This window comes from Amborella trichopoda, chromosome 10 (genome assembly GCF_054954075.1).
Source record: "Amborella trichopoda isolate Santa Cruz 75 chromosome 10, AtrichopodaSantaCruz75HAP2 v2.0, whole genome shotgun sequence".
NCBI classification, from domain to species: Eukaryota; Viridiplantae; Streptophyta; class Magnoliopsida; order Amborellales; family Amborellaceae; genus Amborella; species Amborella trichopoda.
In genome coordinates this window covers 40,191,340-40,218,631 of record NC_142345.1, presented here as the reverse complement: position 1 = coordinate 40,218,631, position 27,292 = coordinate 40,191,340, and the positions used below count along the sequence as shown (strand labels likewise).

The window sequence follows — 27,292 nt, the reverse complement described above, 5'->3', positions numbered from 1 at the left end:
ACTTTGACCATTTTTAGAATTTAAAATTTTCTAATTAGGTATGAAAATAGCTTTTAAGATAATACTAAGAATTTTTTACAACAAAATTATATGTTACGATAAAATTTTGAGGTGCGTCTTAATTGGATTGTTTACGGTTGCAACCTTATAGAAACAGCACCTTTTATATATATATATATATATATATATCAAATGGAGCTGAAATTTTGGACGTCCTATTTAAGTAACCAAAAAGTCCTCTCTAAACTTTAAGGGTATTTTGGTTATTTTAACAAATTACTTTTTTTACAAAAAATAATAATAATCTCATCGCTGTGCCCAGATGAGGCATGCATATCTCAAAATTCCATATTGATCTAATTTTAAAAACTGGCAAATAAAAAAGACGAGTGCAAATGAAAATCCGTATTTCTCAATTTTTTTGAGATATTTGTTGCTCCATGAGGGTAAAAAATCCGCATTTCTTATTTTCAACAAATGTAAATTTCTCGCACCCCCCCTCCCCCCATATTTATACATCTCTATAGGTCGAGATGATAAATTGGAGAATTTTCCAATATCAGAACGTTCTCTTCTAAAGAATTTTTGAGGTACACAATAATATAAGGTTGACAACTTATATAAACTTTTTCCACGTAGGTTATTATAAATTTATGGCTTTTTGAAAGAGAAATCTGTGATAATGTAGATAGAATTATGTGGCATTTTAATAGTTGAATCCACTTCTGATCTTTCTTTCGTTCTTTGATTTATATTGAAAATCTGCCACTACATGAAACTGTAGGAAGAGGAAGAGCTTCTGGAATGAGCAAAAATTTGTCCATGGATAGTCTATTGTCTGCACTTTAAGGAACTGTGGCACTGTTCCACTTTATCAAAGCAAGGGCCCCCTTCTCCTCTCCAACCCTCCCATTCCTATATAAACTCCATCCTTTTGAGCCTTTCCTTCTCTTCAACACACAGCCCTCTCTTCCTCATCTTCTCCTCTCTCTCTCTCTCTCTCTCTCTGAGACACCATTTTTTTTTTCTGTGAAAGAAAAAAATACCCACAATTCCACCGAACTCACAAAAATGCATCCAGGGAGTGCCCTTGCAGCACACTTCTCGGAACCCATGTATGCCCTCGACCCCCAACTATCACCATTCCCTATCATGAACAACTGTGGCTTGCCCACACTCCACTATCCCAACCCCATGCAAAGCCTTTGCATGAGCAACTCTGGTTCTGACGAGGCCTCTGAGGAGCGCCAACAAGATGAGCGGCGCCGCCGGCGCATGCTCTCGAACCGTGAATCAGCTCGACGCTCCCGAATGCGCAAACAGAGGCACCTTGATGAGCTGTGGACTACAGTGCTCCGCCTCCGTTCTGAGAACAGGCAGCTCATTGAGAAGCTCAATGTGACATCAGAGCACCATGAGAAGGTGATGATAGAGAATGAGAGTTTGAGGGCCGAGGTAACAGATCTAAGGAGAATGCTCGAGAACATGAGAGAGAAGGGTGGGGAGTGTGTTCAACAACCAGGGGTTGGGGTGGTGCCCTTGCCATTGAGTGCTTTCTCCCTCTTACGTGACTTTGAAGAGGTCTCCTGCAACACAGCTCACCTCAAAGCCGAAGCCGCATGCCAGTCATCATCCATCGCCTCATCCATAGATCCGCTCCATTGACATCTCTTTCTTCCTCCCTCTCCAAGTATCAAGTCCATCGATGCAACAGATCTCTCTCTCTCTTTCCATATATCAGTCCTTTGATACAACAGCACACGCACCCCCCATCAAAAAACCCGCTTGTCTCTCATATTATCCCTACCCGTCATAATTCTCAGTTGCAACGAAACATCCCTCTCTCATAAAAAGCTTCAATAAAAAGAACCATGGTGTTCAAATGAGCTATTTTTAGATAGTTTACCACAGGCGCTGTACGTGTAGTCACATGTAGCATATCCCCATTTGATCAGACTGACTGTAGTCTGTAAACCTGTGATTGTACTCTTGTATGAACCCCGAGATCAACCGCTATTGAGGGGATTTTGAATTATGAGTATTACAATTTCAAGCCTGAAAATTTTATTCATTGCCATGCTACGTTACAACGGTGTTACAACAGACTGCAATTTCTCTCTCTCCCTCTCTCTCTCTGTCTTTTACTCTTAAGCTTAAAGTTCATTCACTTCTCTCCACATAAATGCCTTGCAGCTTGTACAGCAAAGTAAGTGAGAATCGCATTAGCCCCGGCTCGTTTGATACAGAGGAGGGACTCCATCATCGCCTTTTCCTCATCAAGCATGTTCCGAGCTGCGGCGGCTTTGATCATTGCGTACTCACCCGAAACCTTTGATCAATGCATGACAGAGAGAGAATGAAGAAACATCAGTGCTAATACCCCAGGCAAAAAATCCTTTCCAAAAGTGGAAACCATTGATATTATCAGGTGTTACGAAACAGAAGAGGTAATCTAGAGAGAGAAAACTGATAATGGAGAGGCATAAAGAGTTAAACACCCTGCAACTCTATACCAAAAGAGGAAATAATTTGTGCCATCAGGTGTTTTGAAACATAAAGAATAGATGGAGGTGCATGCGTGAGCTAGTGGGGAACACCATTCTTTTTTGGAATTTTCTTTTTCGTTCTATGGATAACGTGGATGGACTCCCCCTCTCTAGATAGAGTCCTTTCTCTCTCTAAAGAGAAAGAGAGAGAGAGCTCATGGGATTTGAACTTGTAACCTATGGTGAGAGACTCAATGGAGGAGGAGACAGAACCCTAAGAGTCCAGACTAACACCAAGGTGCTTGAGGGCAGTGGGAAGACATGATTCCTTTCGGCCCCATAGCTGGTCTAGTGTTAATGGGAGAGTCACATGACCTAATGGTGGCCCATGATAGAAACACATTAAAAGGACTGATAGCCATAAAGACTGAATCATTTAAAAATGTGCCCCACTAACAGATGGTGAGAAAACACTATTTTATACTTTTCAATGAGATCATCATACTTTCACAATTTGGCTTTTGACGATTGCACCAGCCAAATTGTTGTTTCATTATCCAAATTTGAAGAAAAATCCTTCAGTTTTTGGTTGCTGATGATTGGCAGTATACTGTTTTTTTGTGAAATAAAGTGCTTTTGTTTTCTCTTTTTCCCCATTAGGTGCACTGTAACTACAGTTAGCAATTCATGCATCAGCAATATATCAGTGATCAGAAAAGTGAGTACTAATTCAGTTTTGATCCAAAATAAAGTGAGAGGAAAAAAAAGGGTCGAAGAAAGTGGAGTGCCATAAAATCGTTAAGTAAAAAAGACTTAATTGATTCGGATTTGACTCAAAAAATGTGAAGCAAAAAAGTGGGTGGATATAAGTGAGTACCAGTGTATAAGTGGAGGGATGATGCATAATTATATAAACATTTTAAGGGAAAAAATAAATAAATACAGTTCACAATGTAAGTAATCAATCAACTACTGAACCAATACGAATACCTTGTTGATGCTCAAAGGAAGATACACTCGATCCCAATTTGACAAAACAACTAAGAAAAATAATTTTAAGGCGCTTCTTAAAAGTTTTTTCTTTAAAAGATTCTGAAAATTGATATTCTGTTTTCTAAAAAAAAACCAAAGTTTTTTTAAAGTTATTTGGAAAAACATGCCTTTCAATTTTTTTTGAGAAAAAAAAAATGGAGTATTTCTGCAAAAATCACATTTTAAACAGCATTTTGCTAATATGTTAAATTGCATCTATGCATGTCTGTGTGCACCTATATGTTGTTAGAAAGGTGAAGCCATATTTCCTTCTTTTAAGGAAATCACGTGATCTTGTGTTGGGTTGTTTCCTTATCTTATGAATAAATCCATATTTTGTGGGATGAGAATCTTTTAGGTGTGGAAAATAATCTCTATATGAATTTATGGAGAGAAGATTTTTCTTTTTTCATTTGGTAATTATGGAGAGAAGCTTTCTCATTTCTAAAAGAAAGGAAGAGAGACTCCTCACTTGAATAGCTATTGGGTTTTCCTCTTAACAAAAGAGTTTTGTAGAGAGAAAATTATAGAGTGCAAGAGATAAAGGATTAGTTCTAAAGTCCTTGTGTGGGTGTTCTAGAAAGAGAAAGACTATGTTTTAGCGCTTTAGAGAGAGCTTGAAAAACCTTTTTCTCCATGTTGGCATGGTGTTTTTTTTTATTGGTGGAACAAAACTTTGTTACCGTGTGGACTTAGGCAACTTACTGAACCACATCAATCTTTGTGTCTCGCCTTTTTTATTTTTCTGCATTATTTTTCTTTTCTTTATTTTTCTCAAACCTTGGTTTTTATCCTCTACAATTGGTATCAAAGCGTTAGGTTTTAAGATTCTTGTTGGGCATAAGGTTTCTTGTAGATTGCATATCTTTGAAGATGGCTGGAGGAAATTTAACATATAAAATTTCAAAATTTCACGGTTCGGATTTCTAAACCTGAAAATTAAAGATGCATGCGGTGTTGGTGAAAGATGGGTGTGTAGTGGCTTTAAAAGACAGAGAAAATAAACCTGAAAATATAGATGATGAGGAATTTGATGAGAATGATGAATTGGCCAGGACAAATATTTTCTTGACGCTTGATGAGTCTGTTTTATTCAATGTTTATGGGATAGGCTAAAAAATACTTATGAAAGTAAGTCTCAGTAAGTCTCTTCCTAATAAAATTTCCTTCGTTGGAAACTTTACAATATTAAGATGAGTGATAGTGTATCTTTGCAAGGCCACTTGAATGAGTTTAATGCCTTGATTAGCAAGTTAATGTCACTAGAGGTAAAAATTGATGAAAAAGATAAAGCAACTATATTAATTTTGTTTTATATCGGAATCATGGGTAAACTGATCATGAATCTCAATAGTACGAAATCTCTTTAGTGAAGTCTCTTTAATTTGATTCCATTGTTTCAGCACTTAGATAGAGGAGGAGTCTAGACGAAAGTCTGGTCAGGATTTCCTCTGGGAATGTGTTTGTAGCATGACGAAGATCAACAAAGAGAACTATAGGCAGACATCAGACAAGATCCAAATCAAGAGGGCGTAAGAAAGTGAAGTGTTGGAGCCGTGGAAAATTAGCCCATGTGAAGAAAGATTGTGAGGCACAAAAAGAGAACCAGGAAGCCCCTAAATCTGGTTCTAATGAGAAGCTTAGTTCAAATGCATATCAAGGAAATCTAGTAGAAGAAATTGAGTTTTCTGAAGATGAATAAGATTTGTTTGTGGATATGGAGGAAGTTTTGCAGTATTGGCTATTTGATTCAAGTGCATCCTTTTACATGACTCCACATAGGAATTGATTCTATAAATACAAATCATGTGATGAAGGTATTGTTTACATGGGAAATAATGACTCATGTAAAATAGTGAGAGTTGGAGATGTGAGAATCAAGATGTTCAATGGAGTCATATGCACAATCCCTATTGTAGACATGTTCCAGGTCTCAGAAGGAGTCTCTTGTCTTTGAGAAAATTTGATAAGCAAGATTTCAAATTTACTGGTGAAAATAGATGCTTGAAAATTCAAAGGGAGCATTAGTAGTTGCAAAAAGAAAGTTAGGTGTTGCTGAGACGATGAAGTACCATTATGGAGCATGTCAGGTGTATGTTGAGTGCTACATGATTAGACCAGTGTTTTTGGGCAGAAGCAGTTCTTAGAGCTTGTTTCCTAATTAATACGTCTCTAAGTTCTACTATTGACTACAAGACACCAGAAGAGGTACAAATTGGACATGAAAACCACATCATTATTCTTTCCTTCGTGTTTATGGATGTGATGCATATTCTTTGATTCCAAAGGAGAAAAGAACTATGTTAGACACAAAATCCAAAAAGTATGTTTTTTCTTGTGGCTATGTTGATAGTACAAAGCGGTACAGATTGTGGGATCCAACTGACCACAAGATTATAGTTAGCAGAGATGTTATTTTCAATAAAAATTCTATATAAAAAAATAAACATGAGCTAGATGCAAAAACTGTTGAAGTGGAATGCACCAATGAGAACCAACAAGATAGTGATCAGGACCAAGAACCCAATATTGTCCAAAAGCTCGAAAAATATTTAGGTGGTGTTAAATTAAGAAGATTTGATAGACCTAAAAAGGTTCCTGCGAGGCTTAACGATTATGTCTTGTCCTATACTTGTCTAACAAAGGAGGGTGAGCCAATTTCTTATCGTGAGGCATGTGAGGTCAAGGAAGCCAGTCAATGGAGAGCATCCATAGAAGAAGAGATGGAGACCCTGCGAAAAAATAAAACATGAGACATCGTCGAATTACCAGAAAAGCAAACGACAATTGGTTGCAAGTAGGTCTTCAAGAAGAAGAAAGGTCTTGATGATACTGTTGAAAGGAACAAAACTCGATTGGTTGTGAAATGTTATTTTCAAAAATCAGGTATTGATTTTGATGAGATCCTTTTTCCTATTGTGTGCATGTCTACTATTAAAGTTATTTTGGCTATGGCTGCTATTCTTGATTTAGAGTTGGAAGAATTAGTGTGAAAACTGCATTTTTGCATAGTGACTAAAAAGAAGAAATTTATATGATCCAACTTGAGGGTTTTATTGAGGAAGGTAAAGTGAATTTGGTTTGTAGGCTCAAGAAATCGTTGTATGTGTTGAAACAAGCGTTGAGGTGTTAATACAAACGATTTGACTCTTTCATGTTGAGTTTGAATTTTCGTAGATGTGAAGCTGACCATTGTGCTTATTTTCGTGGTTATGATGATGGAAGCTTTATTATCGTATTATTATATGTCGATGACATGATTGTTGTATGACTAAATAAATAGACTATTGCAACAGTTAAAACTCAGTTGCCTAGGGAATTTGAGATGAAAGATTTGAGAGTCATTAATCGAATTCTTGGGATGAGTGTACTTAGAGACAGAAAAAATAGGAAAATCTAGTTAACTTAGAAGAGTTATGCGGAGCGGGTCCTGCGACGCTTCAATAGGCCAAATGCCAAACCAGTTAGTATCCCATGTCTTGTGCATATGACATTGTCTTTAAAACAATATCCTAGCACTGAAGCAGCGAAGACACATATGTCTCGAGTGCCATATTCATCAGTTGTAGGAAGCCTCATGGTTGCTATGATTAGCACCAAAACCAAAACAGCACCAGCAGCGGGAGTTGTGTCCATATATATGGTAAATCCTGGCCATGAACACTGGACTGCTGTGAAGTGGATCTTTCAATCTTTGAAGGGAACTTGCAATGCTGGTATTTGTTACAGTGGAATGGATTTGAAAGTCGATTATGTTGATACAGATTTGCAAGTGACTAGGACAAAAGAAGGTCTACTACCAAGTATGTTTTGTTTAGGAGGTGGTACATTTAGTTGGTTATCAAAGGTTGTATTCTGTGGTAGCTGTCTTCTCCAAAGGCTGAATATATGTCACTTACTCATGCTTTTAAATAAGCAATTTTGCTAAGTAGGTTACTTCGTGAATTTCAAATTGTGCAAGAAGGTATAGCGCTTCATTGTGATAACCAGAGTGCCTTGTTTCTAGCAAGGAATCCAACTTTCCATGACATAAATAAACATATTGATGTTCAATATCACTTTATTCGTGATGTGGTAGAAGATGGAAGAATTTTATTACAAAAAATTCATAATGATGACAATCTAAGAAATATATTGGCTAAGCCCATAAGGAAGAGGAAGATCACTTCGTGTAATACTTCGTTGGCACTTGTAGTTGATGATTAGTAACCGGTACGTACCAAGTTTTTGGAGTAGACAACTCAGAATGAAAATATGTCAAGAATGTTAAAAATGTGAAGCTATATTTCCTTGTTTTAAGGAAATCACGTGATCTTGTGTTGGCTTGTTTCCTTTTATTATGAGTAAATCCATATTTTATGGGATGATGATCTTTTAGGTGTGGAAAATAATCACTACATGAATTTAGGAGAGAAGCTTTCTCATGCCTAAAGAAAGGAAGAGAGAGAAAGAGGCCTCCCGTGAATAGCTATTGAGTTTTCCTCTTTACAAAATAGTTTTGTAGAGAGAAAATTATAGAATGCAAGAGAGAAAAGGCTAATTCCATAGTCCTTGGGTGGGAGTTCTAGAGAAAGAAAGGCTTTGCTTTTTAAGGTTTGAGAGAGAGCTTGAAAAATCATTGTATTCTCCACGCTTGCATGGCGTTTTTCTGATTCATAGAAAAGAACTTTGCTCCCCTATGAACATAAGCAACTTGCCGAACAATATAAATCCTAGTCTCATTTCTTTTATTTTTCTGCACTATTTTTGTTTTCTTTATTTTTTCAAAACCTTAGTTTTTATCCTCTACACATATGTTAACAAGGGAGAATAAATAAAAGAGTGTTTCAATTTATTACCATGATTTATCTTTCCCTCCCATTTTCCAAATATCAATTTTTCTCTCTCTAAACTCTACAACAAGAGTCCAGGTAAAACAGGACGTTCAATCAAATTAACAAATTTTAGTATCCCTCCGGTTTACCTAAAATCATTCTTGCTAAAATCTATCAACAATCAAGTGTACATATTGATTATTAAAACACCAACACTTATCGAAAAAAAGTAAATGTCCATCCTATAAAGGAATTGCAAAATGACTTAAACTTTATGAAATGAACCTAAAATACAAAGTAAAAATAAAGGAAAATTATAAATAACCCCAATTTGTACTTTCTAGGCATATGCCTCTCCCCTAAACAAAAAAAAATTGCTTTTGATACCACACTATTAACCTCTCTCCCCAACAAAAAAAATTGATTTTTTTGGACCAAAATACCTCCCCATTTTAACCCATGTTTCCAAATTGTGACACCCAACATGTGCCGGTCTAGTACAAAAATGCGTTGAACTAGCTTCTAATATCCAAATTCTACCAATCCAGCACAAAATGCGTTGAACCGGCTTATATCGAAATTTTGCCGATCCAACACAAATTGTGTTGAACTTGCTTTTTTTTTTTTTTGTTCTGAGTAAAGGCATCACAAATTCTCCCAGTCCGGCACAACATGCATCAAACCAACTTATATTTGAAATTGTGCTGGTCCGACGAAAAATATGCCGGACTGGCTTCTATATTCAAGTTGTGCTGCAGACTGACTTAAGAGAAAGAGTGTGAACTAAGTTAAAATAAAGGTATTTTAGAGGTAAAATATACAGTTTTGAAGCTAATAGTACGGTATCAAAAGTATTTTTATGCCTTTTGAAGGGGTTTACGCCTAAAAAGTCCAATTTGGATGTGAATTTTAAATTCTCTCCATGACATTTTCTCCTCTTTCTTATCTCTATGTTGAAATACACCAGTTATCTAATATACAAACTTCTATATAGTTGGTTGCTCCCAATGTAAAAGAACGCGTCCACTATGTGGAATAATTCTTTCCTAAAATAAAGAATTAGTTGGTTGCTCCATTGAAGAGTCAGAGGTAGATCGTTAGATTAAACGATTTGGCTCACTTGATCTAAATTGGATGGTTAGATGAGGAGTATATAACTTTTATATAGTAGGAGAAATATAAAACAACGGCGTAGATTCGCTTCAGATCCTTCTTCGGTTTGGTCTGAAAAATGAATCAATTTGATGCTTCGACTGATTCAGAAGAAGACTTAAAAAATTCAAAAAGAAATAAATAATAATAATATATATATATATATTATAATTATATATTAAAATAATAAAATTTAAAAATAAAAAAAAATTTATAATGAAAAAAAAAAAAAGACAATTTTGTGCTTCAATCGGAGAGGCCAAAACTTCGGCCAAAGAGGCGAATTAGACCGAAGCAAGCCGAAGCACAAAAGTGTCTTTTTAAATGACAACTCTGTGCTCCAGCCGATGATGTTGAATTAGACCGAAGCGAGCCAAAATGGACCGAAGCAAGCCAAAGTTGCACCAGAGCTTCGCTTCTCTTTGGTGTAGGCCGGAAATTTGAAGACTTCGGCCAAAGCGAAGTGAATCCATATTACTATGTTCTCATTGATTGGTATAGAAAGTTGTGTGGCATTCTCATTGATTTTCTAGGTTCAAAAAACATACTATATTACTATTTTACAGTACATTACCATCAATTCATTAATATGTATTTATATGTGCGATAAGGATAAAGACTTACTCATGGAAACATAAATAATGAAGCATACTCATTAAAGTTGCAAGTAAATACAAAGATTGTTTTTCTTCACTCTATAATATCGATTTACACTTGCTCTCTCAACCATGATTTCTCCACAAATCTTTCTAATATCTTCCCATATTCACCTCTCTAATAAATGAGAGACCCAATTAATGCATCTTTAAATGTGCATGTAACGCCCCTCCACTATCTCCTTTCTTATTAAAAAAAATGGTTCAAGCCTTTGTAAGAAAGAAAGGGAAGTTATCTCTTTCTAAAACCTCTCCATCAGTTTCTCTATCATCTCCCACTTCTTCAAGTTCTATATGGAGATTTTCAGGTACATTCTCTTTGATCTTCTTGCAACATGTTTGGGCTTGAGCAAGACTGTGAGTATGATATTATTGTGGCTGATTTTTTTAGGCTAATTTTAATTGATGTGAGCTTGTATTGAGCACAGTTTTCTCCATTGGTTTATTTGACGAATTACTGCTCTCTTTTGTGATAGTATTATTGAGTAAGACTTCCTCTCTCACATAAACATTATAGTTATTATTATTTGGGTGTGGTTTCTATAAGGTTGTAACCTTAAACAATCCAATTAAGGCGCACCTCCAAATTTGATCATAAATTGTAATTTTGGTGTAAAACATTGTTAGGATTATCTGAAAATATATTTTTATATCTAATTATAAAATTTTGAACTCCAAAAATGGTTATAATCAAGTAGATCTATAAATATATGAAAATCTAGAAAATAACCGGTCTAGATAATGTGTTGCAAGATGCACTATTTCTGGGACTTAAAATCTTTTTTTTTTTTTTCATATTTATACATCTCGATGTCGAGATGATCAATTCGAGGTTTTTTCAACATTAAAACTTTTTTTAATGGATTTTTGAGGTGCATATGTAAATCTACATTTTAAGGTTGCAACCTTATATAAACTTTTTCCTCGTTATTTTTATTTTACCTATTGTGTATTGGCTTCTCTCTTGGTGGCTCTTCTCAAGAGCTTATTTGAAGCTCTCTCTCCAAGCTCAACAACAAAAGAAACTTAAATGTTATTTTATCATTTAGTAAACCTTTCCCCTTTTTTTTGGCATATTTATGTAGTTTCTATCTAACTTCATGCAACTGGATGTAAGTGTCAAAAGGTTTGTTTTTCTGTGGTAGCATTTACTGATATTATTATCTTGCATACCTTTTTGTGGCTAATTATAAGAGATCTAAAACGTGTTAGGATCTAAAATGGGTTTTTTTTGTGTGTTTATTTGATGTAGCACTTATACAAAGTTCATGATTGGTCTTTTCTCTCTATTTACAATTTGTTCATCAAACCCCTCATCACAAATCTTTGACCATTTCTTCCATTGAACTTGCAATGTTTTAGAAGATATTGCCATAAACTTATGCATATTAGTTAATTAAATTAAAATAATCATTGTGTCCCATTTATATGTTTTTTATTTTCTTATATTTTGTAACTAAATTTTTTTATGATTTTTCATTTGTTGGTCAGCGCAGTTAGTGGGGTCTGGGAGCACTAAGCGGGCGCTCGAGATACCAGGTGGACAATAATTTAACAAATTTAAGTTATTAAAAAACTACAAGCATGCAAGATGTGCAATTATATTATGAATAAATTATACGTATATTACAGTTTGTCATTGTCTGAATCATTGCCGAATGGCAACATGAAAGTGATGAATGAGTCATTGTCCATTTAATATTATCATTTTTATGTTTCACTACAGGTAGCATATACGAGAATCAATTGTAATCTTGAAATAAGCTTAAAAAATTAATGTATTAGAGTACGTACCTCTTAATCATCAACTCATATTCAAATGCACAGTATTTTGTATTAAGTTTACCTAGTTTTGCATTCATTATCTTCTCTCTCTTCATATATTGAGGAGGATACGTCATGATCTTGGAGTCATTGCCACATAATATCGTCTGTTGAAATTTTTATATGAAAATTTCCCTCATCAAAGAAGTGTTTCAAGAGAGGAGGGGTTTGAAGCTTTTTCCAGCACAGGGGAAGTGTGGAAAAATGAAAAAATTGCCCTCTATCTGTTGGCCCTTTAATACTCGTGGGTAAAGGCCGAGGAGACACGTGAGGGTTTCCCACCCAAGGCAGTCACTCCAACCGGGGTTGTCCCTCCTCGCCTCTAAGTTGTTGCTCAGACACCCAGGCATGAGTTTTTTTTTTTTAAAGTTATTTCTTTCTCTCAATCCATATAAATTTTATTTTATTTGATAAGTATCCATGACAAAATTTATGCAAATTGGTGTAAATTTTCTAAGTTATAAACATATTATCCCTCAACCAAAATGCCCTTGACCCTTGGTAAAATAGCCTCACAACAATGGAAAAAACCAAAGCTACCTAGACAGGAAAACATCCAAAGATCTAAGTTTCAAGTGTATATTTGAGGCTTTGAAGCCTATTAAGGAGCTGATGAAGCCTGAAAACATTTCCTTTACCTTGACGCACATAGCATATGCATCATATGTATCCTCAACCATGATCCATCTGTTGTCAAATGTGTATGGTTCTGATCAAATGTTCCTCCCCTTTGATGCATTCGCTAGGAGGAATAACTTATCTTAACCATTCATAACCTCTAGCATACAGTTTGTATTCTACATGTCATATTATAAAATCCTTCCTTTATTTTTCATTAGATCAGGTCTTCCTTTTCTTGGTAATTGTTTTAAGCACCACCACTCCTCATTGCCATTTGCACAAAGGCCCAAAGCCATCTGTTACTGCAACTCGCAAGTTTACCCCTTTAATCCCATGCCCTTAAGATCAATCTCGCTTTCCCTCCCTCCCTCCCTCTGACAGCCTCATTGCATTAGTCTAAATTTCCTACAAGCTGCTGAAGCTCCACTCTCCATATTTGCTATACACTACGCTACATTCTTTAGAATTAGACAATCGTCTCATTTTCAACAAGATAAAAGCCCAGCATTCGAATAGACTATTAGAATGAGTTCATGAGATTTCTGGATGATACCAAATAAGACTATTCTTCTTCAACAAAGTCTGATTCTCCACTAAAATGTTTACTGTAGCATTCATTAACCAGTGACATTCTATGAATGGGCAAGCTTCACACATTGAACCCAGTGAGATCCATTCATCTTGAGCTTCATAATTCATATTTGTGATCATTGTAGATCCATATGACTTTCTCGGTTTCTCTTTTCAGATATCTATGGACAGGGCTAGAAAAGGCTGGGTTATGGGAGTGCCTACCTTGTGCTGCGCCCAATTTGTGGTACTAAGTCATTTTTTATTGTTTATGTGATGTAGTTCTAATGGTGAATTTTCCCTGTTGGTGTCTTTCGTTTACTACAATTATTCTGCATATATTGTTATTTGGTTTCATTCTATTGCCTACTGATTGGTACGCATGGTATTGACCCCAATACCTAGGACTGAGACGAAAAGCTCTATACCACAAGGCTATGGAAGGGCCCAAATGTACTCGATCTTAAATCCTTCATTCTGTAGTAAGAATTCAGGAACTTATTTCTGGCACCATTTGTCCTATGCATAATGATACAGGCCATTGATGCACTCAAATTTCAGCGAAGTAAGAATTTCAGTATATGATAAAATTATGGAATTAACAAACCCAGAAAAGCAATTTTCACGGTTTACCTGATATGCAGAAATGGGTAAAGCTGAGTTATCATGAAGAAGCCTAATCACATCCAAATAAGGCATGGCTGGTTTCACCTGTTAATTAAATTCCCAAGTTTTCATCGATAAGTAAGCATCAGTCTGTTGGTAAATAGCAGGCATAAAAAAAATTAAAATCATAAATAACCCAATTTACCATAAGGATATCAGCACCCTCTGCTTCATCTTCACTGGTTTCAATCAGGGCTTCTCTGTAATTTGCGGGGTTCATCTGGTAACTTCATTAAACATAAGCAAGTCAATCACTACCAGAGACTTTACTCAGGAGGCACCAGGATAAAGAAAAACAAATAACATACGTTTTCTTGTCTCCAAAACGTGGGTTGGAATCAAGGGCGTCTCTGAAAGGACCATAAAATGCACTAGCATACCTGTTTCCAAATGCCCAAAAATTAGAACTACACAATTGCTATTTTAATCAATTTAGCCCTTTTTTTTTTCTTTAATGTTAACTGTGTATTCATTAACTGAAATAGAATATACAGAATGTGTTGGAGGCCCGTCAGAGGGGCCACACTATACGAAAAAGGTGCCTGGAATGCAAGCTACAAAAATGTTGTTTGACGAAGGACACTATACATTTACCCCTATTGTATGCGCTGAAAAATCATTTATGATTAGGGGGTTGTGGGGTTGTTGAAACAACCCACTTATACATATGATTATCAAGACCTAAAGTGATCTTGAGCAAATCATATTTTAGGTTATTGAGCAATTCATATATTAAAATTTCATCAAAGGTAATATTCAGAACCTTGTGATATATTAACTTTAGCTTAAAGAAAGTCAGTAATGCTTATGAAATTACTTGGCAGTGTATGACATGATAGACACATGTTCGAAACCTTCTGCATCGAGAGCTGATCGAATGGCTCCGACCCGGCCATCCATCATGTCACTTGGGCTGACAACATCTGCTCCTGCTCGAGCCTATTTACAAATTCAATTCACATAACAGTAAATGCATATATTGCAGTACAATCAAAAAGAAAAACGAGAGAAAAATATAAGAAGTTTTTACATGTAGAAGATTTTACCTGTGCAACAGCTTGTTTGCTTAGCTGGTGGACTGTCTCATCGTTCATTATGACCCCTATCAATGAGGAAAAATTAACTTTAATCAACAAATAGAAAGAACAAAACTTTTTTAGTGCATTCTTAATCTCTATAAAGGCTTTTTTAGTGCATTATTAATCTCTATAGAGATGGAACTTTTTAATAATGCTGAACTACAAAAACTGAAGAATTTCAGATTTGATCCTTTAACTGAAAATTTGGCATATCCTATAAGCAGCTAACATGAATTATTATGCGTTAAGGTCTTACTCTATGATACCCCAAACCAATCACCCTCTCATATTAAAACAAAAAATGGGGGGGTGGGGGGGGATGTTCTTCACCACATACGCTTTCAGAAAAGCCAAAGAAAGAGCCTTGAACCATAAATAGTAAAAGTTTTGTGTTTAAAGATATATCCTTTTAGTTAGGACGACTTCTACTATGTCAAACTGGCAGAACATGTATAGCTCCTTGAAATATGTACCAAGGGGTCAAACATTTAAAATGGAAGGGGCTTCCACAGTGAAGGATTCCAATTTCAAATATCAACCAAATAAGAAAACAATGAGTTGAAGCAAACAAAATATGAGATGTAGATAAGAGAATTACCATCTTCTCTCACAATGCCATCATGGCCATCAGACGAGTAAGGATCCAAAGCAACATCTGTGTATATAATCTATAAAAGGCACATAATTTAAAGTTATGTAAGTGAACTTGACCATGCAATATATAAAGAAAATCAGATATGGAATAGTACTAAGGTACGATTTTCACTCACGATATCAGGGTACTTGTCTTTTAGAAGACGAATTGCCCGAGGCACGAGGCCATTCTCATTATAAGCTTCATCTCCAGAGGCAGACTTAAGAATCAAAATCCAAATGTTAAACATGATACCAAATCATTAGGAAGTTATAAATGAACATGCAGTAGAAAACAACCTTAAGAGCATCTGGAATTTTTGGAAATAGCACAATGCTATTGACGCCAACATCGCGAGCCTTGTAAACCTATATAAAGTATAGGCCTTGCTTAGAAATGCAAAATGAGAGCAGTACACATATTGAAGGCATGCAGTTGATGGGAGCCAGTAGAGAAATTAGCAAGAGAAAGGACAGATACCCAAGCCCATTTTGTGAAACTTCACAAACAGACCATAGTAAACATATATCACTTTACTTTGCTCCAGCAATGAACAACATGCATATCTACTACATAAAAGATAGAAAGTCTCTAATACCACACAAGAAGGTTGCATACAGATCTTTCTTTCATAAGATACTAAAATAAAGGGTAGTATAGAGAGCAAGTTGATGGGGAGGTCCAGATACTGTTTTACATGGCGGTCACAAGATTGAATGTAATAAACCATTTACCTTCAGGCATACATTATAACAAGGCTTCCACACATCCTCAATTTTGCAACAGCTTCCCTTGGACTTAGTGTATGGCTAGGAAACTTTTCTCATTGTTCACAAAACTTTGACTTGGTGTGTGACTTGGCAAATTTTTAGAAAGAGTTGGGAAGCCGGTAAGTTTCCTTGGTGGAGCATACCCTACCTTCCACAGAAAGAAACTACGAATAATGTGGTGTTATGGGAAGCCTGACTACTAGAAGTACTCCATCTCCTAAGTGACTTGGAAGAACTCCATACAGATTGTTCAGTGGGCACAGCCTCGAGCAGACCGCTGAGGTGGGGACCATGCCAGGCTTGTGGTGTTTAAAAGATCGAAAAACTACACTTTTATTTTTCAGAAACCTGCTTGATAGTGGTTTATCTTTAGAGAATCTATTCCTCTTTGCTTTCTTTTACAATTTCTGCATTCCTTTTTGTTTTCACCAGGGGAAAGGGTAACCAATGGGAATATGTGAGGATTGATAGCAGGGAGCGCTTGGCATTCTTATAGGTCTAATAAGGACTCAGGTATCAGATAAACCAGTCGGTCAATGAGGTTTCCTATTTACCATACAAAAGAAAAAGCAACAACTTGAAAGATGAGAGTTGGCAAGTTACATGCCTACCCAATCATTTCAGTGACTCAGCTGATCTGTGGTCTAAGTCATTCTCCAAAACATCCATATAGGTGTTCCTACAACTAAGTCCTTGTTCTAGGACTCGAAACAACGACCCATATTCTCTTATGCAACTAGACAAGGAGTTATACAATTGTTTGTCATGTAGCCAGATATAGACCATCATAACAAGCTCGTGACATTTTCCACATGTGAAGCCGCTCTAGAATGCTTAGTTTATGGAGCATAAGTCAACAGTGGTTCTGGAAGAAAAGACAAACAACAAATCATCCTTCTTTGCACATCCAGATTCCATTTCAGCTACGACATGTCTCCACTGGATTAATACTGAAACGGGCTGATGATTTAAAACCTAGACTGTTTTGATTTGAATTGTTGGATGAGTGCCAGTGGAACATTCTATGGAAGATACTAGGCACTGGCAAAAGTATTGCATGTTGTCATATAGAGCTGGAATTGAATTAAATTGGCATCACGAAAGTGGCAACTAGCGTATTCCCAGTAACATGACCCATCAAACAGGCAAGATAAAAATTTGCAGGAGCCAAGTTACTAATTGAAGGACATCACATCTCAGAGCATGGTACAAAAGAATACATCTTAAGGGTGTAGTTACATAATAATCCAACAGACTAAAGAAAATCACCGTCCATTGGATCAACAATGTCAATGGAGAGACACAGGAGCCACCCAAACACGACATGACCCTGATGGCAGTGTCCCAGTCTTGAACACTGTCCATCGTTTCAATGGACAGGGATGATCCCAACAGATTATGGTCTTTCAATAACCATTGGTTTGTAGCATACTTTCCCTTAAAATGTTTTATGAAAATTTTGGCGCATGCAGAAAGGAATTCCAAAATTTGGCATCATCATCACATGGTAGAATGGTTCCAGGTTCTACCTCTTCAATAAGCCCATGTCTCCAACCAAGCCTATAGCATCCAGGCATGGCTCCAATAGGAGTGTCCTCTTCAGCTACAAAATGAAAACATCTGCAACTCAGTTTGTGCAAATGGTTTGCATTTCAGCTTAATTTGCAGGGAAAATAAACTATAGAGCAAGTAGTCAACATCCATTGAAATGATGGTAAATGATGGAGAGGGATGCACCAAAGAAAGACATGGCTCCAATTGGATCCTATTCTCTATCTTGGACCATTCCAATGGACAGCGATGACTCCAAGGTATGATTTTTCCAAATGACCACTGGATCATGATATACTTTCCCAAAATGTAATTAAGAAATGGTGGAATACCAAATGGCATTCACCCTTACCAACCTTCATGAATAAAAAGAGGGAGAATGAAATTTGCAGGAGACAATGTTGTCTCTTGGAAAGCAGCTCTGAGAAAAGGAGATTTTCGGTTTCGTCGTGGCCTCCTGGTAAGTGGCTGACATCAAACAAGCATAAGCACACCACATCATAAATAGAAACAGCCGCTAACTTTACTCACAAGTTGCAAAAGAGATTCAGTACAAATACAAATAAATTCAAGCTAATATATGAAAATTCAATTTCTCTCCTTTTGTGTTGGAATTATTTTAAGGTCATAACTTGGGTGTGTCAACCACCTATATGAAACTTGGGATTTTGGCTTATAGCAGTAATGTTCAAGTTGGTTTATTTGTTTATTTTATTTATTTGTACTATCAATTATGAAAAGATGAGTTATGAAAAATCATACATACAAGTTGGGTGACCACTGGAGTTCCTGCAGGAGCTCGTGGTTTGGGAGGGACTGGAGGGGCGGGAGGAGGATTCCCAGCTACAACTGCAGCTTCACATTCATCTATGCTCAACCTTTTCTCTTTAGTCAATGGCTTACCATCAGCAATAGCTCTTGTAACCAGTAAAGGCTGTGCTCTAACTGGTTTAACTGTACGGATAACCCTTGGATGGCTATTCAACAATTTCAAGCCAATATGGGTTTTGAAATCTGAATGTTTGATTGTTTGAGTACCAGATGGTGTAGTGGAGATTGTGAATGCCATGCTTCCAGTTCTATTGACTTCTTACTTGCTGGTGAAAACTTCAGGCGTTAACCCCAAAATAGTCTTGCAATGAAGATGGGATTATATACAAAATAATCTTGAAATGCAGATGGCCTTTACCACCGTGTACAAGATATCAAGTGGAAGTACCTGATGAAGTTAGATAATAGGCATCAATATTTCCTGTTAAGACTCTTAAATTGCACATAAAGCAATCAACAAGAAATAAAATCTAGCTAAACAACTCGATATAGAAGTAGGCTTTGATTATTAATTAGAAGCTTCCAATCATGAGGCTATCAAGCAGACCATGACAGGAATACAAGAATATTAGTAAATAGATTTAGGTACTTATGAAATAAAAAAAACCATAAGGTTTCATGGTAAATCCCAAAACGGTTACCAAAAGTTTTAATAGAACATTTTATTCAAGAAATTCGTCTGGATGGCACCAAGAAATGATATTTCTTAGCTTCACCTTATTTCAGGAATAAGCAATAAAACTACAAAAACTAAAGGGAAAAACTCCTAATAAGAACCATTATGGAGTCTGGACAAAATTACAGAGGTCCACTCAGCTATACCCCATCAACATATCACTAGAATAATTTACCATAAAACTTTGAGGACAGTGACCGTAGATAGAAATAGAATAGATCATCATTCACAATTCCATGTCATATGCATAAGAATCATCATGAACATCTTTCTTGTCCCATGGTCTAAGGAAGTACACATGAATCTAATATTTGAATACAATGCATTTAGAATTTGTAGAGTACATTGTCACAATCAGCTAATGTGACATTCAAATAACTTATGTCATGGTCCTGTTAAATGTTGATTTAGATTAACAAGTGGGTATCCTTCACAAAGGCTTTTATTCAACCATGAGCATTCAAAAAGGCATTTCTAGCCCAAATAAAAAAGATAACCAAAAACATTTGCATTAAACACAAAGGCGCGTATTGCTACCACATATACATATTTCTAAATTATCAAAAAGGTTAATCTTCTGAAAAAGGAAATGAATTTTTTCATTTGTTTTTGAGTTTTCCCTTCAGCCCATTTCCAAATTTTTAGCTCTAAACCTTCCCTTCAAAGACAATGATTCCACAGAGGAAACAAAAAAGACAAAAATGAGATCTTATCTGAAAATATGAATTCCCATATAAAATAAACTCATCACATTCCAAACGCTTTTGATTTCTTTACCTGCAGAACTCCATATTGAAATCACACTTCACATTTGAGACTGTCCGCCTCATAAGAAATGCACAAACGAATACAATTTTCTTATATACGGAAAAACCCCACTACAGAAACATAAAAAACCAAAATCATGCTCAAGTAGAGAAATTTCTTTTCCAGAATCGTCCATAAAAAGAAGAAGAAGAGGCTCAAGAAGAGCACAAAACCAGTAGGTAACAGTAACAATATCAGATGAGAAATACACAGTTTCTATTTCAAAATCTACAATTTTTAAAGACTTGGAACAAATCATGTCTACTAATAATAAATTTACACAATTATACAAAAAAACCAGTAGAGAGAGAAAGAATATTAAATGCAGAAGCATACCTGGTTTTGAAGAGAGAAAGAGAGAGAGAGAGAGAGAGAGAGAGATAGAAAGGGACGCGCAGAGAAGAGAGGAGCCTTATCTCCACGGCCTTTTATCCGAAATAATTTTGGGGGCAGAAAATTGGAAATGTACGTTGGAGAAATATTATGTTTAAAAGGCCGTAAATACTGTATCAGTTCTGAGTTTTATGCGGTCAAAAGCTTATACGCTCCCGCGGGAGCATGACCTTGGGCAGACTTTGCTTTTAGGACCTAAATTTGTTGACTACCTATGGGGAGAAAAAATAATGCAATGTGGCTTAGTTTTGTAAGCTTTTAAGCCTATTTTTAAGGGAAAATCATCAACATGCAAGTAAAAAGTTGGATTATTTAATATATTACCTTATGTGAAATTCGATAAATTTCAAAACCCATTTTAACGGCTATTTGAAATTTGATAAGAAAAGGATGGCTTATATGAAGTTATGCAAAAGAATATGGGTAAGATGTTAAATAATTCAAATCTTTAGTGTGATTTGACAATATTTTCCAATTTTTGGTGAGTGAATTTTGACTCTAAATCACCCAAATTGGATTTATTTTGTTTTTGGCTTGTATTCTAAAAGAAGGTGAAAATTAGCTATGTTTCACAAAGTTTGAGAAATTATTTTTAAGTCATCAATGGCACTTCTAGCCTCCCAATTTCATATCTAACAAGAATAAAGGAAAAGTTTATAAAAAGTGTTCGGACCTATCTTTATGTGTGTGTCATATCGTGAAAACATGTATGTATGTGACTCCAAAGCAAGCACAAGCAAACAACACAAGAACATAAGCACAAACACAACACGAGAGAGAAAGAGCAATTCTAACAAGACAAATTGTGATACTAGATAGGAGTGTTCGTAAAACCAGGCGGGTCGGCGCGACCCGGACGTGTTATCGAGGGTTGGTCTTTGGCCATGACCGGTTTTGGCTGGTTAGGGTGGTCAAGCCAAAAGCTTTTAAAAAAATAAAAAATAAAAATTCAAAAAATAAGAAAAATATTTTAATAGGATTTTTAACATTTTTTATTGTTTCGGAAAAGATTGGGAAGTATTTTGGCCTTAAATACTTATTTTTATATTTTTCCTTCTTTGTGGATTATTTCTAAAAAGAAAAAGTTTATATAAAGTTGCAATCTTAAAATGCAGAATTAAAGGTGCACCTCAAAAATCCCTCATAAAAGGTTGTTTAGATGTTGAAAAACACTCTAATTGATCATCTTGATATCGAGATGTATGAATATGAAAAGAAAAAAAGTTTTTGAGTACGAGAAATAGTGTATCTTACAACACATTATTTTAAATTTAAAGAGGTAAGCGAGTTCAAGTAGAATCACTTACCTCAGGTATCGGTTCGGAACCTCCCGGATCCACTTGGACGGACCTTCTTAGACAACTCAGTGTAGGTGTGAACCAGAAGATGCCTCAATGTCAAAGCTCTCTCTTTCTTGCACGCCTTCTTTATCTAGATTCTAGGCTTAAGGTTTTTCTTTTTAGAAAATCTCTCTCTCGTTAGAATTTCCCTACCGTAGCTATGAAAAATGAATTTTCACAAATAAAAACAGAAAAACAAACTCCCAATGAACTCTAACTTTTACAAATGAAGGGTTCGAGTCATTTTATAGACTTCATTACAAATATAGGTGAATAGTCGAAAGATGGAGGACTCCTAATAAAAGCCATGGTTCACAAAGACTCCACAGCACTCTTGGGTAGAAAAGTCTTTGTGAACCATGGCTTTTATTAAGACACCTTCTAAAGTAGAAAAGTGAGGGTTTCATGGCACTGAGCTCAATTGGATCTCGATCAGGAGCTCAACTGTGCTTCCTACTAGATAGTCATTGGCGTCAAGAAACCGTAGGTACTTCTATTACTCTTATTATAATTCGTGATGATTCCAAAATACGTGTAAATAAAGAAATATTACACTTTTAGTACAAGAAGATCATAATCACTCTTGTCTATCAGATTTTAAATCATTCTTGTCCATCAGATTTTAAATCATTTGCTAAATTTACAATTAAAAAAAAATATTATTGACCTTTGTGACACAAGCCAACCAGTTTGACATTAATCGCAGTAATAATTATGACCTACTTATAATCACTAAAGTAAATATGAATTCCCTAGTACAAATAAATAATTTGCTTGTACTATCTTGTTGTCGCCCTCTTATCCTTTGAGAAGAAAAGGCAAAAATAACTTGTTACCATTGGCTAAGACATATCATGAGTGCTATCTGTTTGGCCAATTTGGGAATGGGAATGGAGCATCGGCTTGTTATCATTGAGCAAGACATAACATTAGCTGTAGGGCCCATTTGAGAAGGATGAGGTTTTTATAAGGCCTAGGGTTAATGAAAACAAATTAAAGCCTCACATCAAATCTTTGTTCGAGAAAAACTTTTGGCAACGAAAATCTCCATGATAACTCTAAAATCAATTTCTAACACTGACAATAAAATCCAAAACTAAAAAAATGGTATAGATTTTGTGGATTAATGAACATTTATTTTTAGGGCAAAATGGACGATCTAGATAATTTATTACAATATACACTACTTTAAGAGTTTGAAATCTTATTTTGTTTTCACAACTATAATGTTCAAGCCAAGATGATCGATGTACAGGTTTTCTAATGCTTGAATTGTATTTTTCGATGAGTCATGAGATGAGGCTTTACTTGTTTCGATATAGCTACAGCCCTATCAAACCATTTCCATTTGAGAATGGGGTTGGGGCATGGTAGTTTGGCTAGCTGCATGGCCTATTTGGGAATGCGGTTGGGGCATCTTAGTCCAAACTTCCACTCTCACCATTGAAAAAATAAAAAATAAAAAAAATAAAAAAATAAAAAAAAGAAAAAGAAAAAGAAAGAAGAAGAAGAGTTAAAGCCTCATCTATTTAGAGAAAATAAGGATGAGAAACATAAGGCCAAACCATTTAGAAAAGGGTGACGTTTGTATAGAGCCTAGGCTCTAAACAATCAAATTAGAGCCGACCTTCAAATAGTGTCAAGAAATGTGGTTTCATTATGGGAAATCTTTGTGATAGCCATAAAATATAGTTTCATATTTATTTATAAATTTTAAAGCTCCAAAAATAGTATAGATCAACAGATCTATGCAAACTTGGAAATATTGAAAATTGACTGTCTAAAAATGCGTTACAAAATACACTATTTTCAAACCTTGAAATCCATTTTTTTCTCATGTCCATGCATCTTGATATCGAGATGATCAATTTCAAGTAATTTGGGCATCAAAACAACATTTTCTAATGAACTTTTTGATGTAGGATCAAATTTGATTGTTTAGAGCCTCGGCTCCATATAAACTTTTCCCTTTAAAAAATTGACAAGGTCAACATGAAAAGCAAAGGGAAGCACAGTTCCTTGTTTTATCAGAACAATGCGACGAAACCAGTGTCGAATAATGATGAGTAGTAAGAGCAAGTTATTTTGATTGCTCTTGTTGGGAAGCTGGGTCCATTCTACAGCGTTTAAATGGGGAAAATACAATATTATCTACTTTGTGAAAAATATAGGACGAAATGAAGATTACAAAAGATTTAACACTGTCATTAACATATATATAAAAAAAAAAAAGGTTTATATATAGCCGATGCTCTAAACAATCAAATTAGAGCCCACCTCACAAATTTCACTATAAGAGGTTTTTTTGATGCTCCAATATCCTTAAATTGATCATCTCAACATTAAGATGCATGTACATGAGAAAAAAATGGATTTTAGGCTTTGGAAATGGTGCATCTTATAACGTATCTTTGGACCATCAATTTTCAAGATTTTCAAGTTTTTATAGATTTACTCAATATGTACTATTTTTAAGGCTTTAAATTTTATAATTAAAGATGAAAATATGTTTTAAGGCTATCACAAAGATTTCCAGTATTAAAACTACATTTCTCGACATTATTTGAAAGTGTGCTTTGCTTTGATTGTTTAGAACCTTGGCTCTATACAAACCGCACCGTGCGTATGCAATCGCCGACTTTGTTGGCGTCAGTATCACGAGATAAGCCACTGCTGAGCTTAATTATGGTTTGTATAGAGCCTAAGCTCTAAACAATCAAATTAAAGCCTACCTTCAAATAGTGTCAAGAAATATGATTTCAATGATGGAAATCTTTTTGATAGCCTTAAAATATATTTTTATATTTTATTTATAAAGTTTAAAGCTTACAAACTAGTGTAGATCGAGAGATCTATACAAACTTGAAAATTGGCCATCCAAAAATGCGTCACCAAAATAAACTATTTTCAAAAGTTGAATTTTTTTTTTCTCATATCCATGCATCTTGATGTTGAGATGATCAGTTTGAAGATATTTAGGCGTCAAAAGAACCTCTTTTAGTGATATGTTTGAGGTAGGCTCGAATTTGATTGTTTAGAGCCTCGGCTCCATATAAACTTTTCCCTTTATGTATTTGTTTCTCTAATCGAATAAATTATTTTCAGGGCTTTGTCTGTTGGGTTTTACTTAAGATTAACTGATTTCAAGCAAGCTTTTCTTGTGGTCGTGCATTTACTTTCATTCTCTCTTTTGGTGGCTAAAATAGCGCGAACTTCCTTTCTTTCCCCTCTTAAATTACATGTTATTTATATAAGTTTAAGAGAAAACCAGCGAGAAAAGGAAATATATATTTGGGCATACTTTTGTACTTTTTTGAGAGCCCATTTAAATGTTATGTGCATGGTACATTGGTTATTATTAACCCTAATAAAAGATGCATGCCACCTATTTGTTAAAATTTCTTAGTGGTTCTAACTATAAAACTTAAAGCACATTTTCTATCGGATTTGGTAAGAGGGACTGACCCGGTTAATTTATAAAACTAGTAATTGATCGGACTCGGTGGGAATCGCCTGGTTCTATCAGTGATATGGGTGACTCGGTGATTCGATTGGTGGAATTGACAATAAGGGAAAGAAAAACTAGGTAATACCCTTTTTACCTAAGTTTTTTATTTCCTTTTATTTTTAATTTTTTTTGAACCATGCTACCGAGCTTTTGAATTCAAGGTTCCTCAGCTGCTTGCTCTCCCCCACATGACTGACGCGCCCCTCAAAAGTTATTTATGAAAATAGAAATTATTATCATTTTTGTGGACGTAACTGGTGGGCAAGGGTTTCTTGACTTTCAAAGCAAGAAAGAAAGAAATGAGAGAAAATAATCCAAAAGATTTTATACTCCTATCCGAGTGTACTGTCAATTTACTCTTTTAGATAAAATCCAATCTAAAAATAATTTTATGACCACAAAGTCTAGGGATGTAACCTCTCAATAAAATCTTTTTTTTTTTTTCCAAATCGCATTGTGCTTGTCGAAAAATATATATCAAGATTGAACATAGACCGAGCAATTTTCGGAGGGTGAGATCTAAGTGCCAAAGGGCTCAAAATTCAAGTTCTTTCTTTTAAAATTTTATCATCTAGTAATTTGTAAATGGTTCTCGATATTTCAATTGAAAAATTTATCCCAATTAGCTCTTTTGACCGATGGAATATACATACAAAATGCTCCGAAGGGAGCATAGTATAGGTGCTCATTGTCTAGCATAATATTCCAGTTTCAAAGTTCCATCTCAGTTCAAATGGTTATAGATAGAAGCAATTAGTAAAATAAAAGGTTTATATAAGGTCGCAACCTTAAAATGTAGAATTACATATGCACCTCTCAAAAATCCATTGGAAAAGGTTGAAAAAACCTCTAATTGATTATCTCGACATCAAGATGTATGAATATGAAAAAAAAAATATTTTGAATCCCAGAAATAGTGTATCTTGCAATTCATTATCTAAACTATCCATTTTCAAAATTTTCATATGTTTATAAATCTACTAGATTTTAACCATTTTTGAAGTTTAAAATTTTACAATTAGATATGAAAATAGATTTTGAGATAATCCTACAAATTTGTTTCACCAAAATTACATATTATTATAAAATTTGCAAATGTGCATTAATTGGATTGTTTAAGGTTGCAACCTTATAGAAACCACACCCTTCTCAATATTTTCTTATTTTTAAACAGTTTTCTACCTGCCACTTTACCTAACGTGGTCAACCACTCTTTTTCTTAATATTATTTTGCTTTCTTCGTTTTCAAGTTTTTTATATTCTATATGCAAGTTGAGGTCCCGTGAAAAGCTAAAACTTTTGACATACTTCTAAGTTCCATACCATGGTCAAATTTTATGCTAATTTTCAATCTTTGATGAATATGGTCATGGGATTGTACATTATAGGGACAAGGTGGCAATCATCTCTAGCCATTGGATATGAAATCGAGTAGCTAGAAACATTTCAGAAAGTTTGATAAAATCTCTTTTGGACAATGAGCCCCATCAGATTTACATCCATTGGCTAATTGTGATTGTAATGTTTTTGCCAAAGATAAATGATCTTATTGTCTAATTTCCTTAATGTCAATCTGAAAAAATGCAAATTGGGCCCACAGGCGGCTGGGAGGAGGGGAAAGGAGAGAGAGAGAGAGAGATTATTGAATTAGTCACAAATTTGGACCAGAATTCTTCCAAGTGCAATGAGTCTCTTAACATCCTTTCTCAAAGGGCTATGTATACTATTCTAGCAGCACTTTAGTTTAAAACATTCTGCTAGAATATCCACAACTGTCCAATGTCAACAAGACATTAACCTGTTTTTTTTTGAAAATTTCTAGCACAGCATACCTTCTTAAAATAATGGCAGAAACAGTAGAAATTTGGCAAGAAAAGTATGC

General features: G+C 35.2%; 2 protein-coding genes and 1 long non-coding RNA gene across 8 annotated transcripts; 2 read left to right on the top strand and 1 right to left on the bottom strand.

Annotated features, from left to right (window-relative positions):
• The first annotated feature begins 1,071 nt into the window (after positions 1-1,071).
• LOC18434001 (basic leucine zipper 43) lies at positions 1,072-1,665 on the top strand. The gene has a single exon (XM_006844077.4). It carries the CDS (start codon positions 1,072-1,074, stop codon positions 1,663-1,665), a length of 594 nt encoding a protein of 197 aa, XP_006844140.1.
• Positions 1,666-2,035: 370 nt separating this feature from the next.
• Positions 2,036-20,675, bottom strand: HEMB1 (Aldolase superfamily protein). 4 transcript variants are annotated; one of them, XM_020667122.2, is made up of 14 exons: positions 20,506-20,661; positions 20,140-20,240; positions 18,622-19,074; positions 18,212-18,323; positions 17,834-17,907; positions 15,834-15,902; positions 15,671-15,754; positions 15,499-15,568; positions 14,868-14,923; positions 14,639-14,760; positions 14,130-14,201; positions 13,967-14,048; positions 13,789-13,866; positions 2,036-2,329 (listed from the first exon to the last, which is right to left on the bottom strand). In XM_020667122.2, the coding sequence occupies exons 3-14, from the start codon at positions 18,922-18,924 to the stop codon at positions 2,165-2,167; spliced, it is 1,287 nt and encodes a 428-aa protein (XP_020522781.1). In that variant the 5' UTR covers positions 18,925-19,074; positions 20,140-20,240; positions 20,506-20,661; the 3' UTR covers positions 2,036-2,164. The 4 variants fall into 4 exon arrangements, with proteins under 4 accessions (XP_020522781.1, XP_006844141.1, XP_088705004.1 ...); XM_088848878.1 differs by lacking the exon at positions 2,036-2,329 and adding an exon at positions 5,834-6,250; XM_006844078.4 differs by lacking the exon at positions 20,140-20,240 and having other exon boundaries at positions 20,506-20,675.
• On the top strand, positions 10,186-13,658 carry LOC148780227 (uncharacterized). Of its 3 annotated transcripts, none has more exons than XR_016042105.1 (4): positions 10,186-10,448; positions 11,632-11,679; positions 13,334-13,402; positions 13,561-13,658. It is a non-coding gene; the product is annotated as an uncharacterized LOC148780227 (long non-coding RNA). The 3 variants fall into 3 exon arrangements; XR_016042106.1 differs by having other exon boundaries at positions 13,197-13,402; XR_016042107.1 differs by having other exon boundaries at positions 11,637-13,402.
• Positions 20,676-27,292: the final 6,617 nt, after the last annotated feature.